We start from the raw sequence: 18520 nt of genomic DNA, 5'->3' as shown, positions 1-18520 counted from the left end.
ATTATATATTTCAGCATGTATATACTTCTTAGTTTTTGAATTTAGCTTGTAAAATTGACCTTAGCCATTGTTGCTATGCTGGAAGTAATTATTCCCACCTTATTGTAGTCATCACTAAAACTGCACACTCATCCCCCACATCAGTGCACCTTAATCTTCAATTACCCATCCACCTCTTTATGTATATAGCAGACATGTAGATAACAGGGGCTGCTATGTCAGACAGACTAGCTGCAATCAATTGTATTTCACTGGACATTTTCAGAGGTTTGTAATTCACTCTTGAATCATGGTGAGCAGTGTTAAGGAAAAGCACACTGGAAACTGACACATAAGACAACCTATTTGCTTTAAATTTAAATCCCAACTTGCTTCAGAAGTCTCTGCCTTCCAGAACCTAGGTTCATAGGTAGGTACTAGGCTATCGGCCCTGGGGCCTATACAAGCCCAGCCAAAAAGGTACCCTGGCTTTTGCCACCCAAGAAAATTATTTTCCTGTGCCACTGCCGAGCAGAGCCAGAGGTGATCCCCGGGGTGAATTTACTATTTAAAAAATAACCATACAGTACCAAAACCAGAACAGTTCGAAGAAGGCACAATCCTTGTCAGCACACTATACTTTAATTAACAAACGACTCTTCAGTCCACGAAAGGAAAAGATACATAAAACAACTTTTAGTCCACCAGAAAAATCACATTAATGCAAATCGACACACACTGCATTTTCATTTCTCACACTCCATCTGATGAAGTGTGAGAAACGAAAATGCAGTGTGTGTCGAATTGCGTTAATGTGATGTTTCTGGTGGACTAAAAGTTGTTTTACGTATCTTTTCCTTTCGTGGACTGAAGAGTCATTTGTTAATTAAAGTATAGTGTGCTGACAAGGATTGTGCCTTTTTCGAACTGTTCTGGTTTTGGTACTGAATTTACTATTTCCCATCCAATCATCAAGATTTTTCTTGAAGAGTGCTAATGAGGAGCTTTCTTTGATATAGATAGGTAGTTTATTCCAGAGTATGGGAATTCTCTGGGACAGGAATCTATCCCTCCAGCATGTTCTGTTTATTGTGGTGACAAGGTTTAGGTCCCTAGAGTGTGTAGCTCGGAGGGATTGGGATTTCTTTAAGTGGAGCATGTCCAACAGCTCTGGGTTTGACATAGCTTTGTATGTTAGGCAGAGATCACCTCTGAGTAGGCGATATATGATGGAGTAAAGCTGGAGTTTTTTGAGACGGTCTGCATAGGGCATCTGTTTGAGACCAGTAATCCTCTTTGTGAGGTATTTCTGTGGCCTTTCCAGTTGTTGTAGATGTCTTGTGAGGTACATACCAAAAGGGGCATTGTACTCTATAATGGGTCTAATGAATGATGAGTAGAGGGGAACAATTAACTCTTTTTTTCTGGATGAGAAACCTTTTGTATATATATATATATATATATATATATATATATATATATATATATATATATATATATATATATAATTCCAGAGTGGGGGATGGTGTTGAAAGCATTGGCAAGATCTAGATAGGCTGTGTGAACCACCTTACCCTTGTCTACGGCTTTGGTGACTGCTTCAAAGAAGTCTATCAGGTTTAGGAGACATGATCTGCCTATTGCAAACCCGAACTGGGTGGGGTCCAGAGTTTGTAGATTACCAATGTCTTTGTTTATAAGTTCCATGATGATACGTTCCATGGCCTTGCAGACCAGGCTCATCAGGCTAATGGGGCAGTAGTTCCTGGGGTCTGTGGTGGCTCCCCCCTTGTGGAGTGGGATAACCGCTGCTGTGCACCATTCAGCAGGCACAAAGCCTGAGGTGAGGCTATGACTGAACATGGTACTTAGGTGGGGTGCCAGTTCGTTCTGCAGTTCATGTAGAATGCAGCCTGGGATGTTGTCTGGTCCCATGGATGCTGTGTTCTTGGCTTTGGAAAGTGTGGTTTTTACCTGTGCAGCCGTAATTACAGGAACTTTGCATTCTTCCAGTATAGAGATGAACTCTTTAGGGGTGAGAGGGGGGTAAAGTTAGCACTGAACCTATCTGCCAAGATGTTGGCAAAATCAGTTGGGTCTGTATATTTAGTGCCATTGTGCTGTAACTCAGAGCAGATCTGAGTGTTGCCATTGACATTCTTGACATAGCTATAGAATGCTTTGTGGTGGTCTTTAGAATCAGTGACGATTTTGTTTTCGTAACTAGCTTTGGAGGATTTTATCATGAGCTAAGCTGAACTGATGTTCTTGAACTGATCTCACTTTGTGTGTTCTTCTTTGCTTTCTTTTTTGTAGCCCCTGCAAACAGTATCACAAGATAGAGCCAGTATTTATATGTTACATTTAACACCAAGGTTAAGGTCATTTAATCACATAAAACCAAATCCACCTGTCTTGTACTTAGATTAATACAGCACCCATTTAAAAAAAAAATGTCTTATTAGAAGGTCAGCATTAATTATGGCATGGCAAGAAGCCACCAAAAAGCAACTGCAGCAGTTAGGAATAGAAGGTCCTAATGATTTAGGTTATTTGCAGCACAGAAGGGAGTGCATGTTTACACACTGCAGGCCAGTGCAACAGCTCAGTGTTGCTTGGCATAAATTTTCAGATGCGAGAGTACTGTTCCCTGCAATGCGCTTAACTATTGAATTTTTCACATCTGTTTATTGTCATACATATCGTGAGTTAATAAAACATCGGACATATTACACAGTAGTACACAGATGAAACAGGTAAAGAGAAAAAAAGAGGAAGCCCGTGCCCTCACAGAGAATCAGACAACATCACGAAACTCCATGTTATTGGGTATGTTACATTTCTACAACTGGAACCTGCTGCTGGTTCACATTATATTCCATGCTTCTTTCTACTTTTCTGTCTCCTTTTATTGCATTAGTACTGATTATTGTTTGTCAAGTAGTGCATTTAATAGGGCTATTTATTTCAATAAAGTTTCTTGAACTCGTAGCCATTGAATCTAATTTATCAGATTCTGAATATATTCAGTGAATTAAGCTCTCTCAGCTGTGGTCTAAGAATCCTGCTCTTTCTATTACAATGCGTGCTGGGTCAGCTGATGAAAGCCACTTCTGAAGTACCAGAAGTGACGAATCACAAAATGTCAGACTGTGTGAATCAGCAGTGCACTCTGGAAGTGACCCCGGTTCAGTAAAATATTTCTTTCTCGGAGCTGTGGTGATTTCAATTTTCTTTATATTATATAGTAGGGATCTAAGAGATATCTCTATGTCAGTATTGTTCTTAAAACAGTAACTTCTGATAACTATCTCTGTGTTGTTTGACTGTAAATTATATTAATCACATTTATGACCTATATTCATGCTACTGCGATGAATATTTATTTTTTATAGGAACCAAGATTTTTTTGTTATACATTTTTGCAGTTAAACAGGTATTATGTTTAAAAATGTCTAGATATGTGTGAAATACTGCCAACTTGGAATCAAATTCTAAACCCATCAAATTCATAACCTTAGTAAATGTACATCTGAGGCCCTTTTAACTTTATAGCATATACTTTGAGAAGTTTCTAATGGTTTCTAAGTAGTAAGGACATTTGAATTTTGTAGAGGTTTACTAAATCATTTTAGATTACACAGGCAGAATTTTGACTGCCAACATAATTTTAGTTTAGCTGTAATCTTCAACGCTATGTAAATAGGTTAATAATATCATCTTTAGGTAAAGTTAAAGATATCTTGCTGGCCTAGAAGAGACCTGAGCTTAAATACCAACCTTCTACCAATGCATATTGTGACCAGAAGGGAGTAATTTCTGTGTGCTCCCAATTGCCACCTATCAAAATGAGGGGCCACCTGTTTATAAAAATGCAAAAATAAACAGCTTCAATAGATAATGAACATTTACTGTATTATGATCCATGACCTTTGTTGCAGTTTTGAATTTATTTGGTGATTTATCTGCTATCTTAATTTTGATCTTTTATTTGCAAAAGCACGCGTTGGTGCAGCGGTAGCATTGTCGCCTCACAGCAAGAGGTTCTTCCATTTGATTCTTGGCTGGAGCACCTTCTGTGTGGAGTCAGCATGCCCTCCCCACAGTCAAGTGGCATTTGAAAGACATTAGTGAATGGGCGTGCCTTCGTTGAAGGTTGGGCGTCGAGCTGGCACCTCGGCACAGTAAAAATCTACTGCCAATCATTAGCGGACCGGCGTTCCACTGTGGCAACTCCTAACTGGGAAAAGCCAAAAGAAGAAGAACAACAACGAATTAAAAATTTGCACTACCTCACATTAGCAGAAAGTTTCTCATATCTGGCATGTATTATTAAAATACTCCTTCTAAGACGAAGACTCAAATGCCCAACAATGGCATTTTTAAGAATGCAGCTCTGAGATACAAAGTATTCTCAGAGTTGTTTCTTCTCCAGAGTTCACAAAAACATATGAGACAGACATTTTTGTTAGTATGTGAAGTGTATCTATGTCCACATCCCTTCTAGTGATCACATGCCTGGAGTTTATTCCAGCTGCTTCCATGCATCACACTTGTATGTTCTTAAACCTAGTGAAGGCATATCTGTTCTCTAACTGATCGACAGTGACGACTACTTAAGCAACACCAAAGTTCTGGAACCTATTTGGGAATGTCACATGAGATGCTTATAAGCAGGACAACATAACTGTATTAGGTTAATGATTGTACACAAGATAATATTGTTTTTGTAATAGTTATGCTTCAAAAAAACATTGCATAATAACCCCATATCATGCATCAAGAAAAGCTTTGTGGACAGCCGCTGAACATTATTAAGGAAAGATCGAACCATTATGGTATGTTAGCTGTAATGGTTTTAGACTCATTAATGATTTAATCAAAATCATTCCATCTCTGTGTTACCAGTATATTACTACCAGAGACCTCACATGATAAAATATGTTAAGCGGGCTTAAAATCTGAGCATCTAGTTTTGCCAAGTCAGCCTGAAGTTGTTCTACTAATTGGTATTGTAAAACTGCAAAGTATTGCCTGATCAGTTCCAGTATCCACATTCAGTAATCGCAGCATTGTGGTATACTTTATACCAGAGTTGCATGTTATTCTACAATGCTTTTCCTTTTCAGTTCTATTTATTTTTCCAATTTGCATCTCAATCCAGCCACAACTATGCTTATTCGTCAATTCTCGGACAATCTACACTTTTGTTATTAACTTGCTCTATAACTTCAGAAATCACATATAATGTCTTGCATTCTGTTGGTTCTTTGGTCATATCCTCCCCTACACAATAATTAATATCCTCTTCCAACCATCAGTTTTCAAACAAGTAAACTGGACATTTAAGAAGGGATTCATGTCAATTATGCAAAAAACAAATTAGTGAAGGTAGTCGCTGATGACAATAGATTCATTAAAATTGCATTCAGTGATTTCTTCTGTAGGGTAAAGCCCTGAATCCTCTTCCCCACCCCCCCATACACACATTCACTGTTTTTACTAATATAGGCAATCTTAAGGCTGCTACATTTCATGTTGCCACCCATTTGAAGGAATCAATGTTTTTCATGAATCAACAGAAATGCTAGTTCAGACAGCTTGCTATCAGAGAATTGATGGGTTTACTAAAGGAAGTAGTAACATGGTATGGAGATTGTTATCACTAACATATCTTTATCTCCAGGTGGTGCTGTTCTTTTATCCTTTCTATTGTTTATTTATTTTGAAGTATTTTTTCATTGGAACAGGAAATGGTTCATCTGTTCCTATTGTGTGTTAAAGACTTTCGGCTTTTCCCGTTTAGGGGTCACCACAGCAGAACTCTGGTCCACTCACGATAGGCAGTGGATATTTACGGTGCCGAGCTGCCAGCCCGATGCCCAACCTTCAACGAAGGCAGTCCCATTCATGCTGCACCTACCTGCATGTCTTTAACGTCACTTGACCGCTGGGAGGACATGCAGACTCCACACAGAAGGCGCTCCAACCGAGAATCGAATGGGAGAACCTCTTGCTGTGAGGTGACAATGCTAACTGCTGCCCCACTGCGGCTTCCCTCTGCTCCTATTGTGTGTCTATAACTAAAATCATTGTCAACAACTGTGATATCAGAGACAATTCTCATGACAGCAGACTCTGATGTCACAGTTCAGTACTGTAGCCAGTAGAATCCACTAAGCATATAAACCAAAAGGATAAATGAAATCTGCGGGGAAACACTGTATACTTGCATAAATTCATAACTAATCAATAATGGGAAGGATAATTAAATACATGAGTCATTTGCAATTTGGAGCCCATTTAAAATGTTTTTTACACCATTCAGGGTGTTGATTTTATTGCATGAAGACTGATCACTAAGTAGCATATTATCTTTGCAATATTGTTATGAAAAGGATGCTATTCAAGAAATCTTAATCAGCTTAGTCTAGGCTTGTAGCTCAAGGCGTTTGTATTGTCTCATTCTTAGTAATCTATAACAAGAGAGATGCTTGTTGTAAATATCATTACTGTTATAATCATCATACCTCTCAAATGTACCTCATTATGAGGAAATTCTGTGTTCCAACCTGCACCACATTGAAAGGCTGTGATAACATTCACTGTTAAGACTGCTTTTAACAAATGTCCATTGTATGCGATAATTAATTAAAAAGATCTATATTAAAGTATGAAGAGATAATAACCATTCTGTGAGATTCTTAGCTGATGCCGTTTCTATGTGTTTTACATTTTTGCTCACTTGTTTCACACTATGACAGGTAGTTCTTCATGTTTTGGATATGGAAGGTTGAGAGCTAGGACTGTAGTTAATTTGTCACAGCATTTCTCACCCCTATCAGCCCATTTTATTTAATTTCTGTTTCACCTAGTTCTTTGTAATTTCTGGATAACCATAAACTGGAGACTTGCACTTAATACAGAGGATTATGGGGGTATGAGCTGTTAATGAGTTGCTTGTTGAAGTGCAGGGTTTGATTCCCTAAGCCTCCATCTGTCTAATGTGTGACTCTGAGCATGTCACTTAATCAAACAATGTTCTAGGGCAATTGGAAAATTGGGCTAAGCTCCTAAATATTCTCTTGGACTGCATACCTAGTAACTACCTATGAAGACAGAAATGGTTTGTCTGGTATTGGTGTAGGCAACAAATGGTGAAACTAAGAATTCTTCTCAGTACTAAACTTCACCATTCTACATTAAGACCCCCAGGAATAAACAGTCCAGTCACTAGCCAATAAACAGTCCAATCACAGTACTTCTGACCCTTTGGCACATTCTCTGCACTTCCACAAGTCTTGTTGGTAATCTGGGTTGTTAGTGGACTCCCAAGCAAAAGTCAGAAGAGACAGGTCATTCTAATGACAGGACTTTTGTACTGCAAGGCAGTGTTGTGGAAATGAGATAACACCGACTCAGCCAATCAGCCTTTCAAGGAGAATATAAGAGCAACAATTTTGAAAGCCAAAATTCTAGATACATCCCATCAGGGCACATGTTGGATGTATGAATTCTATTACAGTGTCAAGGAAGGGGTTAACTACTGACATGGCTGACAAGAAAGTGTCTTACAGATACATCACCGTGTAACCCACTGTGCTGCACCTAACAAAAAATGTTAACAGGCAAATCTTCCGTAGAGCAGGATGACCCACTCAGTGATGCAGTTGTTCAGTTTTTCTGAGATGTTTTGCAGAGCAGAAGGTAAACAGATTGCTAAAAGGGAGACAGGGTGGTTTAGGGGACTGAGATAAACCAGAAATATAGTATACATACACTGCAATAGAAATATATAGCGTTATGCTTTCCCATTCAGCCTTATATCACAGTCTTCTGTCTTCTACTGTAGTGTTTTCTTTGTACTGTGTACCATTATTCAGGTCTACATTTTTGCACACTCAAGCCTAATGAGCTGTTACTCTAGTTACAACTATACCACGGCCATTTTAATGTCTCAGTATCAACAGGTGTTCTGCTTTAAGTCTGCAAGTCCTTACTCCTTGTCATGTTCTAGCTATCATTCTATTAATGTAGTAAAGTATAAAATACCAACAAAATGTCCTGCTATTAGCACTTCCTAGTTCTTAGTCCCCTTGGTCACTTGTACTGGCATACCACCAATAAATACTGAATCTTATTCGTAGACCTCTGGATACACAGGTACACAGTATTATTGGAATTGTCAGAATTCGTATAGCATTGATATGTACAGTATACTGAGACAGAATTCCTGAAAAATTAATAACAGCATTTAATTGTACAATTTAATCTTGTTGTCTCTGTTATAATCAGGTTAACTGCAAAGCACATTCAAGTAAATAACCTGTTATTTAAGGGCATAGAATGACTGCAGAAAGTAAAGTTCTCTAGCATTTTTATTTATTTATTTTTTTTATGTATACCATCCTGACTAAATAGATGTTGTTCTACTAATCTCTGTTGTGCATATTATACTTTTAAACTTAATTCACTGAGCTTCTGGCGGTTGTATAATTATGCTATTGTTTCAGCCTAATGGAGTAGTTAAGTAATAAGGACACTTAAAAACTGATAAGAAGATAATGGAAAATGAATGTCATTTTAAATGGCACCCATACCTCAATTACCCATGTTCCTGGCATAATTCTTCAGCATTGGCTTTAGGGTTACTTGCTTATTTAAACCAGGGTATGCATCCGCCTGCATACGGATAATCCATTCATACTCCTTAATGTCTAATTTATTAATAACATCGCCTCATCTAATATTAGGAAACAAAACGTCCATAACCCTAAACACAAACTGGTGAGAATCACCATAATCCTGCACATGTTTAGCCAAAGACCTGGTTTCTATTCCCCTACGAATATCTGACCTCTGACCTATGCTCTATTATCCTGTCTCACAACCTTCTGGCTGACTTTCCTACATAAAATCCTGAGCATTGTCGACAGGTAACTAAATATATAACAACACTGGTATTACAAGTTGCAGTAAAATTAAAAGGTGAATTTTTTCCTACTATACTACTAATTAGATTGACAAATACTTGCATAGCAGGAGCAATTATAACATGGGACAGTCCCTTTCTTATTATAACTAATAGGTATCTTTTTGTTCAAGGCAAAGTCCTTATAACACAAACTTTTTTTAAGCTTTTACAATTCCTATATGTAAATGATGGTTTATGAGTAAGCCATTTCTCATGGTCAGGTATAGCTTTTAAAATGTCCCAATTACTTCTAATAATCTTCTCTACTGATTGACTTGCTCTGCTATAAGTCATTAAATACCTTAAAGGTTAAACAGCATTCTCCTGCTGCGTTACTTGATTATTATTCTTATAATTCAAAAAAATATGGTTTAGCTTCTCCATCCCTCAAATCCATCACTTTAGTCCTAGTCAAGTCTAATTCTTTAGGGTTATAGCACCTAGGAGCTCAGTAACCTGAGCTAGAGTACATAACATACAAAGTTGGACTCAGACCAACAGATGTGCATTTTCTGAACAACGTGCCATGCTGTACTATAGATGTTCAACTGCACAGTACTAACGTGACTCCGATCATCCCTGCCAAAGATAATAGTTCATATCAAAGCAGGTTCCCACAAATTTACAACTTCAGTCCCAACAGTCAAGAACCAAGTAGACAACCTTGCCCACTTGCCATGTAGAAAAAGCTACTAACCTGGACAGGCTTCTTCCTGGCGCCTTCATTATTTTCTGCTTCTTCATGCTCTTTGACACCCTGCGGGAGGTTGGTATAGTTTGCAAGGCTGCCAAGAAGTGAGGAGACCATGGGGCTGGTATCCATTTCCTCCTAAAAGACAAAAGACGGACATACAAAGTTATGGCTTCTACAGCAGTTGTATTTAAAAAAAATATCAGGTTGTCCTTCATATAATAAATTACTTAACAAGGACATAATTTGGCATACTTCTCACATTTTGATAAAGAAGATATGATATCAAAACAGTGCTAAATCAGCAGTAGATATGAATATCACAATGATACAGATGTGTTAACCTTCCAATTGCAACAGTTATATTATGTGGAAGTTTGAGAGAAAACACATTGGGAGCTCCGAGTTCAGTGCACTTGCATACCTGGGCTGGACTCATTAACTCCTATACTAAGTGCACAACATTCTGAGTGAATAGACAATGTAAGCATAACTCCCACCTTCTTCCTTCTAATTTTAGTTTTCCTACTGATTTTCTTGCAACCTTAAATATCAAGAGAGATTCATAAAAGTTACCACAACATGTAGACTTTGTCTATACTCTGTCTTATCTTTTTGAGTGAATAGCCAGCAAAAGCAGTGTGGTAGGGTTGTTCTTGAATACAGATTGTGAGCCGTGTAGGCGTTTCTGAATCCAGCATGTATATATCTGTATCTATGTCCTCTTTGTATGTGTGTGTATATCTCTCTCTTTATATATATATATCTAGTGAAGACATTAGCAGCAACAAAAATACTGTTTTTAGTGTTCTATGCAACAATTTTCAGTTATGCTGTTACTTACAGAATTTCAAAATGCACAACACATTTTATAATGCCAAAGTTATTATAAGTCCACTAATAAGATGAGTCTTTCAAAAAGGAAACAGCAAAAACTGTCCAATTGCAAAGTTAAAATGTACAGTTATATAAAACTTTTGGTTTTATGCACTAAATATGTGACACTCTGACTATACCATTTATTGCCAGTTGAGAAAGAGCAGAGCTTTCATCTTGTGTCTAAGTGTTTGCTACTCACAAGTTCCTCCTCAAACCTGAACCTGAAGATAAATTGCACAGCTTGAGTTGGTTCAGTGCTTATCACCAAGCCAGCTAAGAAAACGTAAGATACTACATGGTTAAAATTAAGGTTACTAGCAAAATATATTTTTTTTAAATTATATTACTTGGTTGAGCAAAACTTTCTGCCCAGCATGGTGGCAGTTTATCTTTGCAGGCAGTTATGCAGCACTGATGCACTATGCTTTCTGTAAAGGATTCATGGTGTGACAAATTAAAGTCTAATGTAATTCCACTCTGTCATTTACTGGGCTGAATTTAGAAACCACATGACTCTGCAGTGGAATGAAGACAAAGTCTTCTGGGCCTTTACCTCATAAGGTCAGATACCTGCTTCATCAGAACTGGCATACATTTCCCATTTTCGTCTGCAATCAAGACAACTTCTCTCTGGTTTGTGTCATTTGTCATATTTAGTTGACAGTACAACCTCACAGCAAGCATGGCTGCAGAAGGTATTGTCACCTCAAATTAATCTGCAAAATATTAAGGCGCTAAAGATATGAAGTCAACAGTATAGAAATCAGGGAGGAAAGGAAGGAATGCCTGCACCGATGGCGAAAGCTCTTTTTGTTCAAAAGACTGTTGTCAGTACGCAGGGAAACAACAGGATACGCTTGTTTTTTTGTGTAATGATGCTCTCACAGAATGCCTCTTTATATCGAGAAAGCACAAGGATCCATTCCCCTTTCTCTCTCATCAAAAGCTATACCGTAGCTAGACTTGCTGGTATCTGGTTAATCTGCTGAGCATAAAGTGCGGTTATGTATTATTGAGAAGTAATGTACTAAACTGAGACTATATGTTCCCATTGCACATATAAAAGTGCATTACAATCTTTTACTTTACAGTATGTGTTTTACACAAATAATCATAAACCAAATGCACTACTTTATGAACTGCTCAGGAGTTCCTTCCTGTAGTCTTAAGGTTCAATTCCTTCAGCCTTCATTTACCTCCATTGCAATACTGATCAAGTCTCATAACCAGGCAGTGTTGCTAGGATGAGTCTGAGAAAGATCCATGTGGATAAATGTTCTACCCTGAATAACTAGAAGAAACACACAAATGAATAAGTAAGATTTGTACCTTTTACCTCTGCTGATTGGTGGCAATTTGATCAATCGTTTAATACAGACATACTGTCCGAAGTCTTAATATATAATGCACCGACTAAGCAGTTGATATTGAATGTTTCTTGCTACCTGTAAATACAGAGATATGTACTGTTGTATAATCTTAACCTAGAAACTAAATGGCCCTATCTATAAAAAGTGATATCAAAACTAACGAGGTTTTCAAAGACAGTCAACTTATCTAATCACCTCATACTCCTACAGGAAGCTAGGCCATACTCCTTCTCAGTGTTTAAACTGAGAGTGGGTGAAAAACTGTGTGCACAGACATGTTTCCTCCTCTAAAACAAATGTCAACGGTCCTAGTACATGAGAAATTTACAGAAACCAAGCACTGTATATGGCTTAACAATGTTAGCGCATTGCTTTTTGCAACAATTTGCCAGGCCTTAATGGAATTTTTAAAACCTATAATCCTCCAGTTCTTTTCTGTTTGAGTGAATGACTGAGATCTGTTTTAAAACAGTCTCAGACATTGCATGGTCCAGGCCTGACAGACTGGAAAAGGTTTCTTGTTGAAATACAGAAATACAGACAAAAAATGATTGACTTCAACAATTGACTTAGCTTTTGGTGTTGATCCAAGGGGGTGCAGTTTCTGTCATCCTGGGAAGACATGGTTGACAGAACACACTGCTTTGCCAGAGATGGTCTTCACCTCTCTCCTCTAGACATTTGGATACTAGCAAAGATGCTTATCTCCCCCATATTGCCTTTTTTAGGTAATGTCAAAACAAAAACATTTCTGACAAAGAAATCCACTCAAGGCAAACTCAAGGTTATGTTGCTTAATGCTAGGAGCTTCAACAGAAAACTGCACTCCATGGAAGCCATCCTCAAGTTGAAGATGCTGACATCTGTGCAGTCACTGAGACTTGGTTCAAGGCCAGAGGCAGCACCCCAGCCATACAATGCTACAATGCCTTCCAATTGTTCAGACCCCAAAATGAGCATGAAGGAAACAAAGGTGGAGGTGTCTCCATCTTCATTAAATCCAAATTCATCTTGAGACTGGTTAGACAGTATGAATCTCTTGAGTTATTCCAGGTACAATTAAATATAGGTAAAACATCCAACCATATCGTCTCTAGCTAAAGGTCACCCACCATGAACCAAAAGGTGCACACCAACTACCTGGACTCGCTAGAATCACTACACTACAGCCAAACACTTTGGTCATGGGAGATTTCACCTATCCTTCTATAGACTGGACAATACACACAAGCAGAAATGTGACTGCCCTGAGGAGACTGGACTCCCCCACAGGAGCAAACAAGTTAAACATTTCTCCAAAGCAAACTTTAGCCTACTAAGCGAGGGTATAAAAAAGTTTTCAACCCCTCCTGCTATCATAGCCAGTGACTCCTATACAGAGGAGTAGACAAATGCCCTGTATAGACACTTAAACAACTGTATAGACTTGACTTTACCTGTGAGGATCAAAACACGTCCTCCCAAAGAAACAGGAAACCCTGGTGAACCATAAGTATAACTAAGTTATATAACAAACAGAAGAAACTGTTGTCCAAGAACAAGAGGGACTATGCTGACCAGAGGAAGAATACCCCCCACAGCTTGAATAAGCAAATCAGTTATCTTGTAAAGTCTAAATCCAATTACAAATTAGCATCTCTAACTAAAGAAGGTCATAAGACTTTCTTTAGCTATGTCCGAAATCTTAAAGGGAATGCTCAGCTATGTGGCAAACTGATTATGGATGGTAGTACTCATACTGAACCAGAAGAAATTGCCAACCTGCTGGTGGACAAATTTGGCACAAATTTCATCCCCGTTCCCACCAGACACACCCCAAAGCATCCCTGTCACCAGTCCACTACCTAGCATCTCCAAACAGCAGGTCATATTTGCCCTCTTCAAGGACAAAAACACAGACTCCATGAGACCAAATAACATCCTGGGCTACTTACTAAGCAATCTAAAACAAGACCTAGTGAAACCACTTGACACTGTGTTCAACCATAGCCTGAGCACTGGCTTTTTTCCAGTAGAGCGGAGAACAGCAACAATAATCCCCTTACAAAATGGGAGTTATCTGCAAGGCCATGGAAAGAATCATCATAGACCTTATCAACAAGGACAGAGGCAACCTCCAAACTCTTGAACCAACCCTTCATTAAGGGCAGGTCTTGCTTATTAAACCTGGTGGACTTCTTTGAGAATGTCACCAAAGCCCTGGATGAGGGGAAAGCAGTACATACTGCCTATCTTGACTTTGCCAAGACCTTTGACACAATCCTCCACTCAAGTATTACTGAGAAGCTCTCCCAGCTGGGGATTAAAGGTCATGTATGACTGCAAACTAGGTGCAGTCACTGAGTCTCCCAGTGATGTTAACTTATTACAAAAGGGGCTAATGCAGACTAATGATTGGTGCCAGAGTCACGGTCAAACTAAATGCAAAAAAGTGTGCCATTATCGCGTTTGGCAAAGAAGTGGCCCCTGCAAATTACATTATAGATAGCACCCCTCCTAAGCTCAAACACAGTGGCGAGAGACTTGGGAACACAGATTGACAGCAATTTAAACTTTTATCACTATGTCTCCACAGTGGTAAGGAAAGCCTTCTACATTGTGCTTCTCATAAATAAGGGCATTGCATCAAAGACTAAGGATGTTATAACTCCTCTATGTTTGACCCTCATCAGATCACTAATTGAGTACAATGCTCCCTTTTACATGTACCTCCCCAGACTCCTGCAAATTGAGGGCCTCCAAGACATCACCTACATGGAAAGACTGAAGGCTCTTTCTCTGTACTCTGTACTTTACAGGCTGCTGAGAAGTGATAGAAACATATTTCAGGTATCAAAGCTTACATAAATGATTTCTTATTCACAAAATACAAAACAAAGCACACAGAATACTCTAAATGGAATTCTAAGTAAACAAAATGCCCAAAACTGTGACCCATTGATAAAAATATTCAAATAACTACGGAAAATGTTTGAAATAAAGTCCGAATCACATAAAATGAATCAAATAAGGAAAATTAGAGCATTTTTGAAGCAGCTTGTAGCATATACTTTTTTGCGTTAATTAAAACCATTCAAGATATCTGAAGTATACAGAGAGTTTGCATGATTGTGCAGTATTGCAGTACAGTTATTTTGCAAAATACAACCATTTCAAAGCATATTTCTCAAAGTACAGTATTTCAAAGAGTTTACTGTGCATTTGAATGTTATTACAAGTACTGGCTGTGTGTGCATGCTCGTACATAATTACAAGGGCCATTTTCAGTGTGTTTGGGCATAATTTGTTGACATGGCTGATGGATTTCGAAAACCAGCTCCACTGTATTTGATAATAATATTGCAGAGAACTGTAGAGTGTTTGAGCAAGAGTATGATATTTTCATAGAAGCTGCATCTTCTGATAAAGATGACCATACAAAGGCATTTATTCTGCTTAATTTAGCTGGTTCAGAAGCCATAGAAGGAGACCGTTCATTTGTGTATGTACCTGCTGTATTTGCAGGGGAGGGGGAAAACCATCATATAGTTGTACTGGCTGAGTCAAGGGAAGACCCTAAGTGCTTAAAACGTAAACTTAGAGAAATGTGTGAATATAACAATGGAAAGGCATTTATTTTACACAAGGGATCAAAAGCCTGGTGAAACTTTTGCAGCATATATAACTGACATGAGAAATAAAGCTAAAACATGCAGATTTAGTCATTTAAGACAGACTTGTGTGTGGTATTAAAGATGATGCTGTGAGAAATATTTTGCTTCTTGACAGTGATTTAACTTTAAATAAAGCCATTGAGATTTGTCAGATATATGAGCTCACAGAAAAGCAGAAAAATATGATTACAAACGAGAAATGCATGCTTCCAGTATCTTCTTCTGCTCATGTTGATAGTATACAGCACATAGTTAAAAGAAGCTGGCCCAAGTACATGGCAGCAACTGTAAGCCCTGCAACAGTCATTGGGAAACCCCATAGATTTCTAGCAAGTTTCATAGTATGCACAATCTCAGTGAAGCATAAGGGTGAGCCAGCAGACTCAAAGCATGTGCCTCTACCCAGTTTCATAGTCTACTGTCATGCAAATCATGAGCCTAAAAGACAAAAGTGCTTAGCTTTTGGTCAACAATGTCACAAATGCAATAAGTGGAATCATTTCAAAAGGTTTTATAAATCAAATAAGGGACATTCTTTTATTAAAAGAGAACATTTAAAGAGACAAGTTGATCAATAGGAAAGCTGTGACCCTATTTTTGTTGATGGTATGTTTGTGCTTAATGAAACAGTCAGTTCAGTGATTTATGGGCAAAGAATGAAGTATTTTGTACTGTTCAGATAAATCGAAGATCCATAGAGCTCAAAGTTGATACAGGTTCAAAGTGCAATGTTACGTCAGCAGAACATTTGCTAGACTATATGCTGATGAGAATCTTGATTTGGCAATGTCGGTGAAGCTTGTTGCTTATGGTGGTGAAAAAATTCAAACTGAAGGTTCAGTAGTGCTTTCATGTTACTCTGCTGGAAACAGCTACAACTTGCAGTTTTACTTAGCCAAAAGGCACATCTAGTCATTATTAGGCCTCAGAAAAAGTTTGAAAATGGGACTACTTTCATTTAATAAGGAAGTACACCTTGTTAGCTTCAAAGGCCACTGTTCTAATATCACCCAGTCTCTTTTTTTCTACCTATACTGATCTTTCCGAAGACAAACTAGTCAAACTCCCAGTTGTGTACTCCATGAAGTTAGACCCTGAAGTGAGTCCAGTTGTCAGGCCAGCCTGGAAAGTTCCAGTAGCCATGCAGAACAGAGTCAAGGCTGAGCTAGATAAAATGGTGCGATAAGGTGTAATTTGTCCACTTGCAAAACCAACTGAATGGGTATCTTCCATGGTGGTAGCTCATAAGAAAAGCTCAGATGATATCAAAATATGTATTGATCCATGAGATTTGAACAAAGCACTGAAAAGACCTAACCATCCAATGCATACAGTCGAAGAAGTCACTGCTCATATGTCAAATGCCACTGTTTTTTTCTGTTTTGGATACAGAGTTCATTTTGGCAAATTTTGCTCAACTGGAAATCTTTATTGCTAACTACTTTCAGTACTCAGTTTGGCAGGTACAGATTTTGAGAGATTACCATTTGGGATAAATTCTGCCAGTGAAGTCTTTCAGCATACAATGGAGCAAATTTTTTCTGGGTATCCATATGCTATTATAGTAGATGATATTCTAATAGGAGGTAATGGTGAAGCTGAGCATGACAGAAACTTCCAGAAAGTTCTGGAAAGAGCAAATGAAGTGAATACTAAGCTGAATCCTCAGAACTGCAAGTTTAGGCTACAAGAAGTTACTTATGTTGGTCATTTATTTACCAGATAGCTAGCCAATTGGCTCACAGACAGGACACGTGGTTAAACTGGGTGAATCCAGATCCAGCAAGAGACAGTTACTAGTGGTGTGCCACAGGGCTCAACTGGAACCAGTCCTGTTTGTAATATACTTCTCTGAAGTCAAGGCTATGGTGGAAGCCCTATGACTGACAAATTTTGTTGACAACTACAAGATGGGGGTAATCATTGAACCCCCTGACAATGTAGATATCCTTCAGGAAGGTCTAGATCAGACAAATAATTGGTGCCAGAACCATGGTTTAAAACTAAATGCAAATAAAATACATTATAATACCCTTTGGGAAGTCAAATAACCCTGCAAATTACAACATCTATAGCACACCCTTAAGAGTAGACTCAGAGGTGAGACATCTAAGTACACAAACAGATAGCAGCCTGAACTTTGACCACCATGTGTCCACAGTGGTGAGGAAGTTAGACCACCCATTAGACCAATAATTGAGTACAATGTGCCATTTGGCATGTACTTGATTAGGCACTTACAGCAGCTGTAGTAACCTCAGAGGTTCCTCTCAAAGAAAATGCAGGTTGTAAACAACATGAACTATGTGGATATACTAAACACCATATCCCTTTACTCTATCTCCCACTGACTATTAAGGGGTGACCTATGCCTGACCAACAAGGCACTCACAAATCCAGCCCTGATGGAGCTGTTACACATCCACAAGTCAAACAGCACAAGGGTAACCTGATCTAGGGACCTAAACTTATTTTTTTATTTATTGTTATTTATTTATTGACATTTGATTACCAGGAAAGATCCCCTGGGTAGAAGCCTATTTTCAGAGGAGGCCCAGAGAGAAATGCTCCAAATTATTACAAAACATTTTAAGAACAATTAGTTTACAATCTTCAAAAATAAAACAAAAACATCTGTATCTTAAATAATTGCAACAAATTAGACAATATAAAACACTGGTTATGAATTTATACAAGGTATATGGCAATCATTTAATATTTAAAAATTTAGATAGTTTGCAGAGAAATTAAAATTAAGTTAGTCAAATACAAATAAGAATTGTGACATGAAGTGAGGGAAAAACAGGCTTATGGTATACTCAGAGAGAAAGTCAGGGCAGAGAATCAGATAGCAGTAAGGAAGTGAGTGAGGAAAGGAGAATAAGACGATATAAGGAATGAAAAGGTACTTGTTCATATTTAGGGATATAGTTTATCCTGGTATTGAGCAAGAACAAAGCCAGATTTTAGCTAG

General features: G+C 38.2%; 1 protein-coding gene across 1 annotated transcript in view; it reads right to left on the bottom strand.

Moving 5' to 3' along the window:
- SLC12A5 (solute carrier family 12 member 5) overlaps nt 1–18520 on the bottom strand; it is a 1753644-nt gene that overhangs the window by 1126168 nt on the left and 608956 nt on the right. The window contains exon 3 of the mRNA XM_044090243.1: nt 9651–9782. Coding sequence (XP_043946178.1) covers nt 9651–9782 — 132 coding nt within the window. The remainder of the gene's footprint in view (nt 1–9650; nt 9783–18520) is intronic.

The sequence above is a fragment of the Protopterus annectens genome, chromosome 12.part0 (assembly GCF_019279795.1).
Source record: "Protopterus annectens isolate FY-2018-M chromosome 12.part0, PAN1.0, whole genome shotgun sequence".
NCBI lineage: Eukaryota > Metazoa > Chordata > Ceratodontiformes > Protopteridae > Protopterus > Protopterus annectens.
Note: the sequence above shows the minus strand (reverse complement) of the source record. Positions and strands in the feature narration are given on the sequence as shown.